Consider the following 15,327-nt stretch of genomic DNA (forward strand, 5'->3'; position numbering starts at 1 on the left):
TGAAGTGAGAATATTAGTGATAATTGCAGTATTTGGTTCAGTTGTAATAGTTTCCATATGTATTTAGAATTTCTAATTATGGGGGTTACAGAAAAAGATGCTTCTGCAGTCTGTCCCAAACCCTTGATCACTGTCGACCAGACAGACTAATCATTTAGAAAGGATGATAGTTTAATCAATACATTATTTATGTTAACAAAATACATCAAATACGGCATCACATTTTCCTGATCTGCTGTTATTAATGCCACAGTCAGACTCATTTGGTCCAATCACTTCTCTCGTCCTCTATCGGGAGTGGGTCTTGTCTATTACCGTCAGTATTTTGACTAACAGCATCGTGGGAGAAGGGCACAGCGGTGTTTCACCATAACAACTGATTGTGACTCTTCAATCTGTACATGTGCAGGCTTGGATATCATCCAAACCTCACCTCTCTTTTTCCCTCTCATACCAAAATGGTAATTATCTATTCATCTAGTAATCAAGGGTCTTGTTTAGGAGGTTAAGTTACAGAATGTAGAAAAAACATGATTATCGGACATGATTAGCCGTCATCAAGGAGATACTCCTCATTCTCAGACATACACCTTTTATTTAAAAATGTTTTTCAAGGATGGGTCCTGGCTAGTAACGTTGGTTATGTTTGCTTGGTGGATCATAAGAAACACCAAAAGGCTATGGACCAGAACTGTCTTTTCTCAGGAGACATCTCTCATCTAATCACAACATTCCCCTGCAGTTCTAAGTCTCTCATAGCAGGTTGACCCTAGCAACCACCTGTTTACAACCTGTCCGGGCATACACGTGGCCCCCTACCACAGGGTAGTACTCTATCTCCCCCGCCAGCCTCTCAACGTTGGTACGGTCCGGGTAGAACCCCTCCCTTGTCATCTCATCCAGGAAGCACTCCATCACGTGACCTTTCTCCAGCAGGGTCATTGGTAAGAGTTCAGCTTCTGCCCACAGTGGGTGGAGCTTCACCAGAGTGTTTCGCAACAACGGATTCAGCTCCTTGACGAGTTTGCCGTGGTGTCCAGATGCGGTCATCATGGAGTCGCTGGAGGAGTTGTACAGCAGGTGCATGGTGATGTGGGTGTGTCCTTGGTTGCTCAGGAACAGGTAGACTGCGTTCAGGTATTCGTTGGAGCGGTTTGAACGGACCAAGTCACTCAATGCATCAAGAAGCTCTGGGTAAAGGTGCTCTGCTTCGTCAAAGATGAATAGAGGAATTTTCTCCTCCTCCTCTGCTCTCAGCACTGTCTCCGACACTAAGATCGACAGGGCTCGGGCGCAGCGCCAGGCGTCGTCCTCCAGGGGGCAGTGGTGCAACACAAAGTACTGTAGAACCAGGGGCTCGCCTACCACCGAGCGGAAGTGGCCAGCCAGGAGTCGCCCTACGTGGCTCTTCCCCACGCCACTGGGTCCGTGTAAGGAGAGGACCAGGGGTTTACTGTGGACGTAGGTAGAGAGGTAGTCTCTGAGCTGGGCTAACAGAGCATCCATCGCCCCCTGCTGACCAAACACCTCCCTACACAGAGTCTTCTCTAATCCCCCCAGGTCATACTTCAGGACGTGGTCGTCAAGGTTCTCTATGGCATTATACACCTGGAGTGAAGGAGGGAGTGAGGATAGAAAGTACAGAATGAGACAAACAGAGGCAAAGAGGAAGACAAAGATGAACCACACACACACATTCACTCATTACCTGGAAGAAGAGGATGGTGCAGAGGAGGAAGAGGCAGATCTTTGCTCGGCTGTGTTCCTGTACGACGGGGGCCTTGCGCCCTCCTCCACTGGGGAACATGACCCTCCGCGACTTCTTCTTCTTCATCTTTAGGAAGAGTGACGATAAGGCAGAGGGGGAGCTGGAGGGGGTCTCGAAGGTGAAGATTTTGGGGCTGCTGCGAACAGGGGCACCAGTGTGGAGACCAGCCCCTAACTCTAGCCCTCCTCCCCCCAGCCCGGCCAACTCCAGCCGCCGTTTCTTCATGGCCTGGTACTTCTGTTTGATGCGAACCACAGTACGCAGAGAGGACGAGAACTGGCAGAAACTCTGAGCGCCTTTCCCCGACTCCCTCGTTTCACTTTCTCCATCTTTCTCCTCGTCCATCTCTCCGTCTGTCTGGGACCCAAACATTCTGTCATAAACATCCTGGTCGCCCATCTGAAGGAGGAAAAGAGAGAGAGAGAGCGAGAGAGGAGTAGAGGGGTTATTTATTGAATTACAGTCACAGGATCACAATCTGTAGTTTTTTTCCTTAGAGAAAGAAAAATATGTTCTACTAAGCAAGAAGAAATGTTAATGATTGATTATCTTCTCTTAGATGCATAGGTTATTATATGATTTATTATTATTATTCATATATTATTATTAAACATGCTATATGTGAATGCTAATGTTTAGCCTAGGTTATGATTTACTGTGGTGGTAATGTTTAAATGGAAACCCAGAGGGTTACAGCTTGTCTGCTGCAACTTCCTTCTTAAACTTGACTTGCTAAACTAACTGCCTGTCACTGAACAGATAGACTGGTGGAAAATATCCAATAATACACAATGTTAGTCAAATATGTCAGTATCACATAGTACCCGATAACGTGACCTGGGAATGTAATTGTGTAAATATCTTTGACAAATATCCTTTTCAGTTCAAGTTGTGACATTGCATTTAGTTGTGTAATCCTTTCATTGCTGCTCAAACAGTCATATGTAGTCAGACTTGGTGCGTGTGTGGTTAATACTACCCTCAGCCATTTCCCCTAGTCAGATAAAGGGCCAGATACTGAGACGTACCAGACTGTGAGAACTCAGTTCATGTAACGTTTGACTCAATACATTTCAATTGACCTACAAAGGTATCGGAGCATTTTCTCCCCTGATTGACAGATAATGATTACAGGAATACAAGTGAAGCTGTTGATCATGCCTTGCAGTCGCGACAAGAGTTCTGTGTGGTATGAAATTCGATTAACACAGTTATTTCAGCCCAGCACAGTTTTTAAACACATAATACTATGAAGATATATTGGCCTGTGTCACGGGAGACGATGCTTGGCCTGTGTCACGGGAGACGACGCTTGGCCTGTGTCACGGCAGACGACGCTTGGCCTGTGTCACGGCAGACGACGCTTGGCCTGTGTCACGGGAGACGATGCTTGGCCTGTGTCACGGCAGACGATGCTTGGCCTGTGTCACGGGAGACGACGCTTGGCCTGTGTCACGGCAGACGACGCTTGGCCTGTGTCACGGCAGACGACGCTTGGCCTGTGTCACGGGAGACGATGCTTGGCCTGTGTCACGGCAGACGATGCTTGGCCTGTGTCACGGGAGACGACGCTTGGCCTGTGTCACGGCAGACGACGCTTGGCCTGTGTCACGGGAGACGATGCTTGGCCTGTGTCACGGCAGACGACGCTTGGCCTGTGTCACGGCAGACGACGCTTGGCCTGTGTCACGGGAGAAGACGCTTGGCCTGTGTCACGGCAGACAACGCTTGGCCTGTGTCACGGCAGACGATGCTTGGCCTGTGTCACGGCAGACGACGCTTGGCCTGTGTCACGGCAGACGACGCTTGGCCTGTGTCACGGGAGACGATGCTTGGCCTGTGTCACGGCAGACGACGCTTGGCCTGTGTCACGGGAGAAGACGCTTGGCCTGTGTCACGGCAGACGACGCTTGGCCTGTGTCACGGCAGACGACGCTTGGCCTGTGTCACGGCAGACGACGCTTGGCCTGTGTCACGGCAGACGACGCTTGGCCTGTGTCACGGGAGACGACGCTTGGCCTGTGTCACGGCAGACGACGCTTGGCCTGTGTCACGGCAGACGACGCTTGGCCTGTGTCACGGGAGACGACGCTTGGCCTGTGTCACGGCAGACGACGCTTGGCCTGTGTCACGGCAGACGACGCTTGGCCTGTGTCACGGCAGACGACGCTTGGCCTGTGTCACGGCAGAAGACGCTTGGCCTGTGTCACGGCAGACGACGCTTGGCCTGTGTCACGGCAGACGACGCTTGGCCTGTGTCACGGGAGACGACGCTTGGCCTGTGTCACGGGAGACGACGCTTGGCCTGTGTCACGGCAGACGACGCTTGGCCTGTGTCACGGCAGACGACGCTTGGCCTGTGTCACGGCAGACGACGCTTGGCCTGTGTCACGGCAGACGACGCTTGGCCTGTGTCACGGCAGACGACGCTTGGCCTGTGTCACGGGAGACGACGCTTGGCCTGTGTCACGGCAGACGACGCTTGGCCTGTGTCACGGGAGACGACGCTTGGCCTGTGTCACGGGAGACGACGCTTGGCCTGTGTCACGGCAGACGACGCTTGGCCTGTGTCACGGCAGACGACGCTTGGCCTGTGTCACGGCAGACGATGCTTGGCCTGTGTCACGGGAGACGACGCTTGGGGGCCTGTTGAGGTCCACTACCAGGTGTGCAGCACTGTGGCTGATGAAGTCCATTCTTTGCAACAATGACACAAAATAGTACTAGCCTGTACCGGTATGTTATCATTATAGTGCATTTATTTACAATGTCTGATCATTACAATGTGTTGTAGTTTGACAGACACACACAAGGTCTTACAGCTAATTACTGGAACCAACCCAATTACAACCCAAATAACACTGTATCAGTAATACAAATGCAATCTATGCGTATTGTTAGGTTCTAATTTTTCAGAGTAAATAACTCACGGACGCTAGAGAAGCTTAACCAAGTTTAATTCTTCCCAAAGGGTCGACACAGCTGTATTCAGACACAGACATGGCTTCCCCCGTGGTGGTATTCATACCCCACTTTGGGTGGAGTCTCCTCCTTATCTCTAAACATGGCATCCTTCCTGCTAAGCAGGGAACTAAGTGATATGAGCCTTCAACGGTTTCTCCCCTTATCAGTACTGTCAGAAATGATTGTTTCCCCTGCACTCAACCCCTCCAAGCTTCATTATGGCACCCCTCATGTCTCTTTTGTAACTAATGTTCCTATACTCTGAGTATAACAATGTTCAAAGTTTACCCCAGAATCCAACAGTATACACAACTATAATATATAGTAAAAAGTAGATGGCAGTAGATATATTACAATGAGTGATGTCAAGAATCCAGTATATGAATACACAGTGTGAAAAACAGTATAAAAGAAACAGGAAGTATCCAGTGTTTAATGTCTCTATATACATAGACAGCAGCGGTGTGTGTATGTGTTTTGTGTGAGTGAGTCTGTCTTACTACTGGAGATGGGGTGATGGCTGGAGATAGAAGCTGTTTTTCAGTCTCTCGGTCCCCGCTTTGATGCACCTGTACCGTCTCTGTCTGCTGGATGGTAGCAGAGTGAACAAACCGTGACTCAGGTGGCCGAGGTCCTTGATGATCTTCCTGACACTCTTTTGACACTGAGTGCTGTAAATGTCCTGGAATGCAGGCAGCGTTCCCCTGGTGATGCGTTGGGCTGACCGCACCACCCTCTGTAGAGCCATTCGGTTGAGGGCGGTGCAGTTGCTAGACAGGATGTTCTCAATGGTGCATCTGTAGAAGTTAGTGAGGGTCTTAGGGGCCATGCTGTATTTCTTCACCCGCCTGCTGTTGTAAAGACGCTGTTGTGCCTTCTTCACCACGGTGTCGGTGTGGAGGGACCATTTCAGGTCCTCAGTGATGTGCACGCCAAGGAACTTGAAGCTTTTGACCCTCTCTGCTGCAGCACCGTCGATGTGGATGGGGGCTTGCTCCTTCTTCTGTCTCATGTAGTCTACAATAAACTCCTTAGTTTTTTTTAAGTTGAGGGAGAGATTATTTTTCTGGCACCACTCCGCCAGGGCCCTCACCTCCTCCCTGTAGGCTATGTCATCATTGTTGGTAAACAGGCCTACCACTGTCGTGTCGTCAGCTAACTTGATGAATGAGTTGGAGTCGTACATAGCCAAGCAGTCATAGGTGAACATGGAGTACAGGAGGGGGCTGAGCACACACCCCTCGGGGGCCCCCGTGTTAGAGCCCTGCACAGGAATTAATTTTAAACCCAAGCCCAACACATGCCCGTGACGATCAGGCCCTACCCTACCCAGGCCCGATTGCTTCTGACAGATTTAAGGCCCGGCCCAGCACTGCCCGAAACCCCAAATAAGTTAGTAAATCCATTAGCTGCTCCTCTCTGTCTGTCATTCACTCCCTGCGCACATCTCGCTCTGCATGCACTCTGCTCATGTGAGTATCCATAGCAACTGCTCTGCTTGGGCTGCTCTGCTCAATGAAGAGAAATTAAAGAGCAGTTAGCTGTTAGCTACTTTGTCACTCCAAACTCTGACAAAACTCAAGGAACATTATTACTGTTTTCTGTGAAATAATCTATCCTGTTTTAAATGACGAAGTTGAAGCACTTCTGACACCATGTTATAATCTTAGTCAGATATGACTGTGCTGTGCAGCAGAGCATGAGCAAATGGCTCAGCTTCAAAATGTAACTACCAAAACAAAGAAAGTCGCACACTCCATGTATAAACCCCCAGCAACCTAATGGGTATTTACCAACGTTTCGGCATCACTGTGCCTTCCTCAGGGTAATGTCATGAATACTTGAACCAGGTTATGTTGACACACAGTGCAATTAGTGCAGCCCATGACAATAGTGAGGGGTGTGTCATAATGATTAAGTTAATTAAAATTAATTAGTGAAACTTAAAAAATATTATATGGCATATGAAATATATTACACTATTGCTATCATATAGAAACATAATGGAATATAGCATCAACATACATTATTGTTTCATTCAATTTCACATAATTTCATATTCGTTACATGTAGTCTTTTGGTTCAACCTTAATGTATAATGAGCATCATCAACAGGGGGAACATATTAGTTGTACGCTAATAAGCTGTAGAAATAATATATCAATTTATAAGACTTGTTCATAAAGGAAAAATATGTTCATAAGAAGGGCCTGAGATCAAAGTCAATATTCAGACAACTAGGGGTCAATGTTTTTAGATGGGATATCCAGTAAGCCTCCCTTTTTAGTAGTAGGATCTCGATGTTACCTCCTCTCCTTGGTAGAGCAACACGCTCAGTGCCTGTGTACTTGAGGGAGGAGATGGGATGGTTAGCTTCAACAAAGTCAGCTGCTACCAGATAACTAATGTTCTTACACCTGATTGAGCTGCAGTGTTCAGCAATGTGTTGTTTTAATTGTCTTTTCGTTTGTCTTACGTAGGCTTTTACACATGAACAGGTGATGAGATTACTCCCTTGGTCTTGCATGAGATACCCTTAACAGGGATCTTTTGACCTGTATGTGGGTGTCTGAAGAAAGACGTTTTTATAGTGCTATAACACTGTGCGCATGAGCCACATTTGTAGTTCCCATTTGGAATGGGTGTCAAGAGTGTCTGAGTGGGGTCAGGGGGCAGGTCAGATCTCACTAAACTATCTCCAAGAGTGTCTGAGTGGGCTCAGGGGGCAGGTCAGATCTCACCAAACTATCTCCAAGAGTGTCTGAGTGGCTCAGGGGGCAGGTCAGATCTCACCAAACTATCTCCAAGAGTGTCTGAGTGGCTCAGGGGGCAGGTCAGATCTCACTAAACTATCTCCAAGAGTGTCTGAGTGGGCTCAGGGGGCAGGTCAGATCTCACTAAACTATCTCCAAGAGTGTCTGAGTGGGCTCAGGGGGCATGTCAGATCTCACTAAACTATCTCCAAGAGTGTCTGAGTGGCTCAGGGGGCAGGTCAGATCTCACTAAACTATCTCCAAGAGTGTCTGAGTGGGCTCAGGGGGCAGGTCAGATCTCACTAAACTATCTCCAAGAGTGTCTGAGTGGCTCAGGGGGCAGGTCAGATCTCACTAAACTATCTCCAAGAGTGTCTGAGTGGGCTCAGGGGGCAGGTCAGATCTCACTAAACTATCTCCAAGAGTGTCTGAGTGGGCTCAGGGGGCAGGTCAGACCTCACCAAACTATCTCCAATATTGTGACCATGCTTATAGACCACCAGTGGGGGTTCCTTGAAGAGGTGTGCGATTTTTTTGTTGATTTTTAATTGTACCCATTAGGTTGCTGGGGGTTTATACATGGAGTGTGCGACTTTCTTTGTTTTGGTAGTTTGTAGTTTGTTCGCCGTTGGTCAGCACCTCCACACAGGCTAGTTTTCTGGGTGTGCGCCAGCTCATGTTTTTTAATCTACTAGTGATCAATTTAGTGACACCCAAGCCCTGCCCGTACCCTAGTTATTGATGAAAAAACAGTCCTTACCCGGCCCTAACGGCTCGTCGGGCTCGGGTCGGGTAGCAGAGCTCTACCCTCTGTTGAGGATCAGTGTGGCGGAGGTGTTGTAGCCTACCCTCACTACCTTGGGTCAGCCGATCAAGAAGTCTGGGACCCAGTTGTACAGGGACGGGTTCAGACCCAGGGCCCTAAGCTTAGTGATGAGCCTGGAGGGCACGATGGTGTTGAAAGCAGAGCTGTAGTCAATGAACAACACTCTCACATAGGTTTTCCTCTTGTTCAGGTTTTTCCACAGTGGATCACACAATGCACAATGAGGGAAGTGTGTCAGAGGAAGGCCCAAAAAATGGTCAAAGACTCCAGCCACCCAAGTCATAGACTATTCTCTCTGCTACCGCACTGCAAGCGTTACCGGAGCGCCAAGTCTAGGTCCAAAAGGCTCCTTAACAGCTTCTACCCCCAAGCCACTGCTGAACAATTAACCAATTATCTGGACTATTTGCATAGATTATTTTTCACTGCTGCTACATGTACATACTACCGCAATTACCTTGACTAGCCTGTAGCCCTGCACATTGACTCAGTACAGGTACTTCCCTGTATATAGCCTTGTTATTGTTATTTTATTGTGTTACTTTTTTAAACTTTATTTGGTAAATATTATTTTCTTAACTGCATTGTTGGTTAAGAGCCTGTAAGTAAGCATTTCACGGTAAGGTTTAAACCTGTTGTATTCGGCGCATCTGATAAATACAATTTGATGATTTGTATGTCCACTTAGAGTTAGTCATCATTACTTTAAAGTGTGTTGTGATGTGTGCATATCAGAGAGAGAGAGAGAGAGAGAGAGAGAGAGAGAGAGAGAGAGAGAGAGAGAGAGAGAGAGAGAGAGAGAGAGAGAGAGAGAGAGAGAGAGAGAGAGAGAGAGAGAGAGAGAGAGAGAGAGAGAGAGAGAGAGAGAGAGAGAGAGAGAGAGAGAGAGAGAGAGAGAGAGAGAGAGAGAGAGAGAGAGAGAGAGAGAGAGAGAGACTGGGTGGATGTACAGTATGGAGAGAGTTACAGTGTGTATAAGCTCGTATACAAAGTGTGCATCTAATGTGAAAGTTGATTGGTTAAAAGCATATTCCAGCCGGTGTCTATTCCGCAAGTTACCATCGGCTAAATCTATGACCTTAAAATGCCTATTTGCTCTGTTCCACCTGACTGCGCAATCCATTGTCTCATCAGCCCAGCCAGGCAATTTATAAACTCACATTTCTTTTAGACAGACAGGTAAAGCGTGCAGATATTTTACTGTCTTTCCATATTCAGTTTGAAGTGATTGTGTTAGTTGTGTTGTTGGCTTGCTCCTCTGAACAACAGTGTCCAGACGAGAGAGCACATTTTCTATGCCAGGCAAAATTGTGCATCATTAGCTCATTGTTATGGATGTATCCAAATAAATGTCACTAGAAAACAGCTTAAACTAACGCAATGCAGCTACGTTGCTGTTATTCTGACTTTTTGATGTGACTGTAAGTTAGCTGTAGTTGGCTAGCTAGCAAGCAAGGGATAAGAACGTTTCCAGCCAGTATGGCAAGGGAACATTTAGAACGGACGACTGGGTCGTGTCCATAGATACGGAACAAAAAGACTGAAGGACTGGGTCGCGTCTCTGGCAACCGAACCGATAGAAGGAACGAACGACCGACCAGCCGGCTTGGGTAGCAACCCTAGATCTTGTGGAAGGATGAAATAGTATGAATAAATTAATCAAAATAACTTTTCCCCTCTTTTTTCTCCCCAATTTTGCGATTACGATCTTCTCATCGCTGCAACTCCACAATGGGCACGGGAGAGGCGTCCTCCAAAACATGACCAGCCAAGCCGCGCTTCTTAACACCCGCCCACATAACCCAGAAGCGAGCTGCACCAATGTGGCGGAGGAAACACCGTTCAACTGACAACCGATGTCAGCCTGCAGGCTCCCGGCCTGCCCAAAAGGTGTCGCTAGAGCACGATGAGCCAAACCCTCCCCTAACCCAGATGACGCTGGGCCATTGTGTGCTGCCCTATGGGACTCCCGGTCACGGCCTGTTGTGACGCCGCAACACTGCGATACAGTGCCTTAGACCCAAAATAAAGTTGTTAATGAAAATATGTAAATCATTATTTGAATATGTTGGTAACTCGTTGTATAAAATTGATAATGCCCTCGATACCGGTGTTTGGAGAATATATTGGCAAGGTTTGCCGGCCCGAGAAGAAAGAACACCCGTGCCAATATATCCTCCAAACACAGGCTTCTCAGGCATTATCACTTAATCATGATTCATGACACACCTGTTTGTTCCCAGATTAGAGAGTGTATGATCAAACACCTTTCCCAGGTGGGAGTGAGTGATGGTAGATTACAATTACGTCATGGCCTTTCCCAGATATTAACAGCCTCTTATCACCATGTTAGTCACGCTCCACTCCAATATCAAACAGATACTGTAGATAGATAGTGTTAATGACAGGATTTAGTCATGTTCTGAAAGTAGCGCTGACACCTCTGTGTTGCCATTCACACTGTATGTGATGTCACTCAGTTACTACTGATGAAACAGCTATACACATGGCACATTTACGGAAATATTGATTGGTCCTTCTGAAATCCATTTTATAAAGCATGTGTGCTGGCACCAACTTCTCCCTATTCCTTGCAGCACTCCAAACCCTCACACAAGACTCATCATAAGGATTCACTGTGCAATAAATAAAGGAAACCTTTTCAATCTTTGCGGCCTTCGCACAAAAACCATTGTGAGAACTACCAAAGTCAAAGACCTCCAATATGCTGAAGACTGTGCCATTGTTACACACTCCAAAGCAGACCTCCAAACTGCTCTCAAAAGCTTCTCTGAAACATACAAGAGCCTGAACATAAATAAAACAAACCACCAAATCCAACAATGACCTATTATGAATGTGAACCACTTGACAACGTGGAACATTTTGCCTACCTCAGCAGCCATCTCGCCTAATGAGTCACCATTAAGGAAGAAATATAGCACACGATAGGCTGCGCAGGCACAGCCTTTGGAAAACTAATTGGTATTCAAAAACCACGATCTCAGGACGAGTACAAGGCTGTCATAATCCCAACCATCTCCATGGCTGTAAAACGTGTACAAGGCTGTCATAATCCCAACCATCTCTATGGCTGTAAAACGTGTATAAAACTGGCATAATCCCAACCATCTCTATGCCTGTAAAACGTGTACAAAACTGTCATAATCCCAACCATCTGTATGGCTGTAAAACGTGTACAAAACTGTCATAATCCCAACCATCTCTATGGCTGTAAAACGTGTACAAAACTGTCATAATCCCAACCATCTCTATGGCTGTAAAACGTGTACAAAACTGTCATAATCCCAACCATCTCTATGGCTGTAAAACATGTACAAAACTGTCATAATGCCAACCATCTCTATGGCTGTAAAACATGTACAAGGCTGTCATAATCCCAACCATCTCTATGGCTGTAAAACATGTACAAAACTGTCATAATCCCAACCCTCTTTATGGCTGTAAAACGTGTACAAGGCTGTCATAATCCCAACCCTCTCTATGGCTGTAAAACATGTACAAAACTGTCATAATCCCAACCCTCTCTATGGCTGTAAAACATGTACAAAACTGTCATAATCCCAACCCTCTCTATGGCTGTAAAACGTGTACAAGGCTGTCATAATCCCAACCCTCTCTATGGCTGTAAAACATGTACAAAACTGTCATAATCCCAACCCTCTCTATGGCTGTAAAACATGTACAAAACTGTCATAATCCCAACCCTCTCTATGGCTGTAAAACGTGTACAAGGCTGTCATAATCCCAACCCTCTCTATGGCTGTAAAACGTGTACAAGGCTGTCATAATCCCAACCATCTCTATGGCTGTAAAACGTGTACAAGGCTGTCATAATTCCAACCCTTCTCTATGGCTGAGAGACGTGGGTGACATACAGAAGGCCTCTTTAAAAACTGGTGTTACAGCAACAACACTTTCTGAGAAAGATACTAAACATCAGGTGTGAGGATCGACGGACCAATGTCAGTGTCCTGACCCATGCCAACATCCCCAGTGTAGGATCCAAAATCATCTGGCACCAACTCTGGGAAGCGCAAACCTGATCAGTAAACACCCACCGGGGCACAATAGTCAATAAGGTCATTTTTGTGTTTTCACCTCTAATGGTTCAGGTCAGGATTTGCGGAGGGTAAACTGATCATAGATCTGTGCCTACTGCCTAAGGAAAAGTACACACAGCCACATACAGTCCCAGCTAACTATTTCATCTGGTTTCTCCCACTAAAGAGTGTGAAGCAAACAAGAGAACCAATAAACATATAGCTAACCTACTGTAACACCACTGCATTTACCTTGGCACCAGTCTCACTCACCGGCCGTGTGCAGGCCTGGCACGCAGAGCTAAAAAAACGCACATCAAACATGCCACTGGAGATGAACCGAAGGCTGAATGTGGAGAGTAATTGCTTTCTAGCTAGTCTGGCGAGCTTGTTTACCTTGGCACTAACGTTAGCTCTGCTGCTGGGAAACCTTACTCACTTAGTGTCAGTCTCAGCCATTCTCTGACCAAGTGCAATAGAATTAGACTAACTACACCTCAGTGTGTCCTGCAGCCAGGTGAGTTGTCATCTTAACCCCTTCCTTCACATGTTGTGTCCTGAGAGGGGCTGGCGGCATTCCACACATTCTAGAGCCTTTCCAGGAGTCTTTCCCTGGCTGCATTCTCGAAGTTCTGTATCCCCCTCTCTCTCAGACCTCCCCTGCTCTCTGCTGACTACATTTCCTTCCTGGAAGGGTCCTAGCTGCTAGATACACACGTGAGCTTTTCTAACCCTGAGAGTGAGAGAAAGAGAGGGAGATTGTGAAGGACTAGAGACCCAGCTGCAAATACGTCACCCAAAAAACAGTGTAAGCAAGAAGAGAGAGATAGGAGAGGGGAAAGAATCAAAACAGTATACAGAAAGAGAAATGCAGGGTAATCAGTTGGCTTACCTTAAATGTATAGGTAATATCAAGCCTCCTATAGACTGTTAGGTCTTCACTAGGCTCGCACCAAGATTTTTGTTGGGAGAGAACAATAGAGTAAGTCCTTCTCTTGAACTTCATCAGCATATAGTGAGCTGCTAGACTAAGACTGCTATACAACCACTCCTATCATTCTATCTCACCCTCCCCATTCTCGCTTATGTTCTCTGCAGTCTCCTCCTTCCTCTTTCTCTCTCTGTCTGTCCTTCCACCTACTATCTCCCCTTTCCTGCTCTACATATCCTCCATCAGGGCCGGATCGAGCCTTTTGGGGGCCCTAAGAGAAATGTGCTCGAGGGGCCCCTACACTCAATCATAGGACTCACTGAAGAGATGAGTCTTAAGTAAAGACTTTTACTCCCAGCCTGCAGGCATGCCCTCTTAGAAAAAAAAGTACCAAAAGGGTTCTTTGGCTGTCCACATAGGATAACCCTTTTTGGTTCCAGGTAGAACTCTTTTGGGTTCCATGCAGAACCCTTTCCACAAAGACTTCTACCTGGAACCCAAAAGGGTTCTACATGGAACCAAAAATAGCTCTACCTACAACCAAAAAGAGTACTCATATGGGGACAGACGTAGAACCCTTCTGGTTCCAGGTAGAACCCTTTTGAATTCCATGTTGAACACTTTCCACAGAGAGTTCAACATGGAACTAAAAACGGCTCTACCTAGAACCAAAAAGGGTTCTTCAAAGGGTTCTCTTTCGGAGACAGCTGAAAAGCCCTTTTAGGTTGTAGATAGCACCTTTTTTCTAAGTGTGGATAACTTTGTTTAATTAATCCATTTGCTTAGTTAGAGGTCCTCTACTTGGCGGAAAACTGGGCGGTGTGATAAATGTTTGCGTATTTAGTGTATCACTTACTTCACAGCATATATGAGAAGAGGAAACCCACAGCCAAGCAGTGGAGAAACTGATAGGGCTGGTTTAACATAATATCTATGTACAAATGATGATTGGTAGCCAAGAGTTCAAGGAGAGAACTTGTCATATTATCCATCATAACAATAAAGGATTGTTGTTGTGAACAAAGACAACCTTTAATACAATATGGGCTCTCCAATTCAGTTTTATCCTGCTATTGTAAGTATTTTGTGTAAATAAACAATAATAAAACCATCACATGATTAAGTTCCCTCCAAATCCTTTTCATACACTAGGTTACATTCTACAAATGTTTGAACTTCTTTGTCCTGTGATTGTAATTACTTTGCACTAGCCCAAAGCAGAATGCCTCTGCGTCAATGTCGCAACATGATGCTGCTGAAGAGAACAATTCACAAAACTGAGTGTTATTAATGGCTGAGAGGGTGTGAGTGTGGGTGGTAGGAGAATGTGTGTGTGTGTGTGTGTGTGTGTGTGTGTGTGTGTGTGTGTGTGTGTGTGTGTGTGTGTGTGTGTGTGTGTGTGTGTGTGTGTGTGTGTGTGTGTGTGTGTGTGTGTGTGTGTGCGTGCGTGCGTGCGTGCGTGCGTGCGTGCGTGCGTGCGTGCGTGCGTGTGTGTGAGAGAGAGTAAATATCTCACGGATGAAAGAGAGGAGGCTCATCTCCGTCATAGTTGGGGTCAATTCAGTTTTCCATGAGACGGAGTCTACAACCCACACAAGTGGCTCAGGTAGTGCAGCTCATCCAGGATGGCACATCAATGCGAGCTGTGGCAAGAAGGTTTGCTGTGTCTGTCAGCGTAGTGTCCAGAGCATGGAGGCGCTACCAGGAGACAGGCCAGTACATCAGGAGACGTGGAGGAGGCCGTAGGAGGGCAACAACCCAGCAGCAGGACCGCTACCTCCGCCTTTGTGCAAGGAGGAGCACTGCCAGAGCCCTGCAAAATGACCTCCAGCAGGCCACAAATGTGCATGTGTCTGGGCACGAGAGGCAGCCCCAGAATTTTTTTGGGGGAGGGCACACGGGGAGATTGGCGGACTCAGGTAGGAGACCTGAGCCAACTCCCCGTGCTTACCGTGGCGAGAGAGTGACTGGGCAGGCACCGTGTTATGCGGGGAAGCGCAAGGTGTCCCCAGTGCGCACGC

The 15,327-nt window shown here is 47.0% G+C and overlaps 1 protein-coding gene across 2 annotated transcripts; it reads right to left on the reverse strand.

Moving 5' to 3' along the window:
* Positions 1-150: 150 nt before the first annotated feature.
* LOC139537171 (torsin-4A-like) lies at positions 151-13,491 on the reverse strand. 2 transcript variants are annotated; one of them, XM_071338185.1, is made up of 3 exons: positions 13,268-13,491; positions 1,709-2,167; positions 151-1,608 (listed from the first exon to the last, which is right to left on the reverse strand). In XM_071338185.1, exons 1-3 carry the CDS (start codon positions 13,385-13,387, stop codon positions 754-756), a joined length of 1,434 nt encoding a protein of 477 aa, XP_071194286.1. In that variant the 5' UTR covers positions 13,388-13,491; the 3' UTR covers positions 151-753. The 2 variants fall into 2 exon arrangements, with proteins under 2 accessions (XP_071194286.1, XP_071194294.1); XM_071338193.1 differs by lacking the exon at positions 13,268-13,491 and adding an exon at positions 5,233-5,249.
* Between the last annotated feature and the right edge of the window lie 1,836 nt (positions 13,492-15,327).

This window comes from Salvelinus alpinus, chromosome 1 (genome assembly GCF_045679555.1).
Source record: "Salvelinus alpinus chromosome 1, SLU_Salpinus.1, whole genome shotgun sequence".
Lineage (NCBI taxonomy): Eukaryota > Metazoa > Chordata > Actinopteri > Salmoniformes > Salmonidae > Salvelinus > Salvelinus alpinus.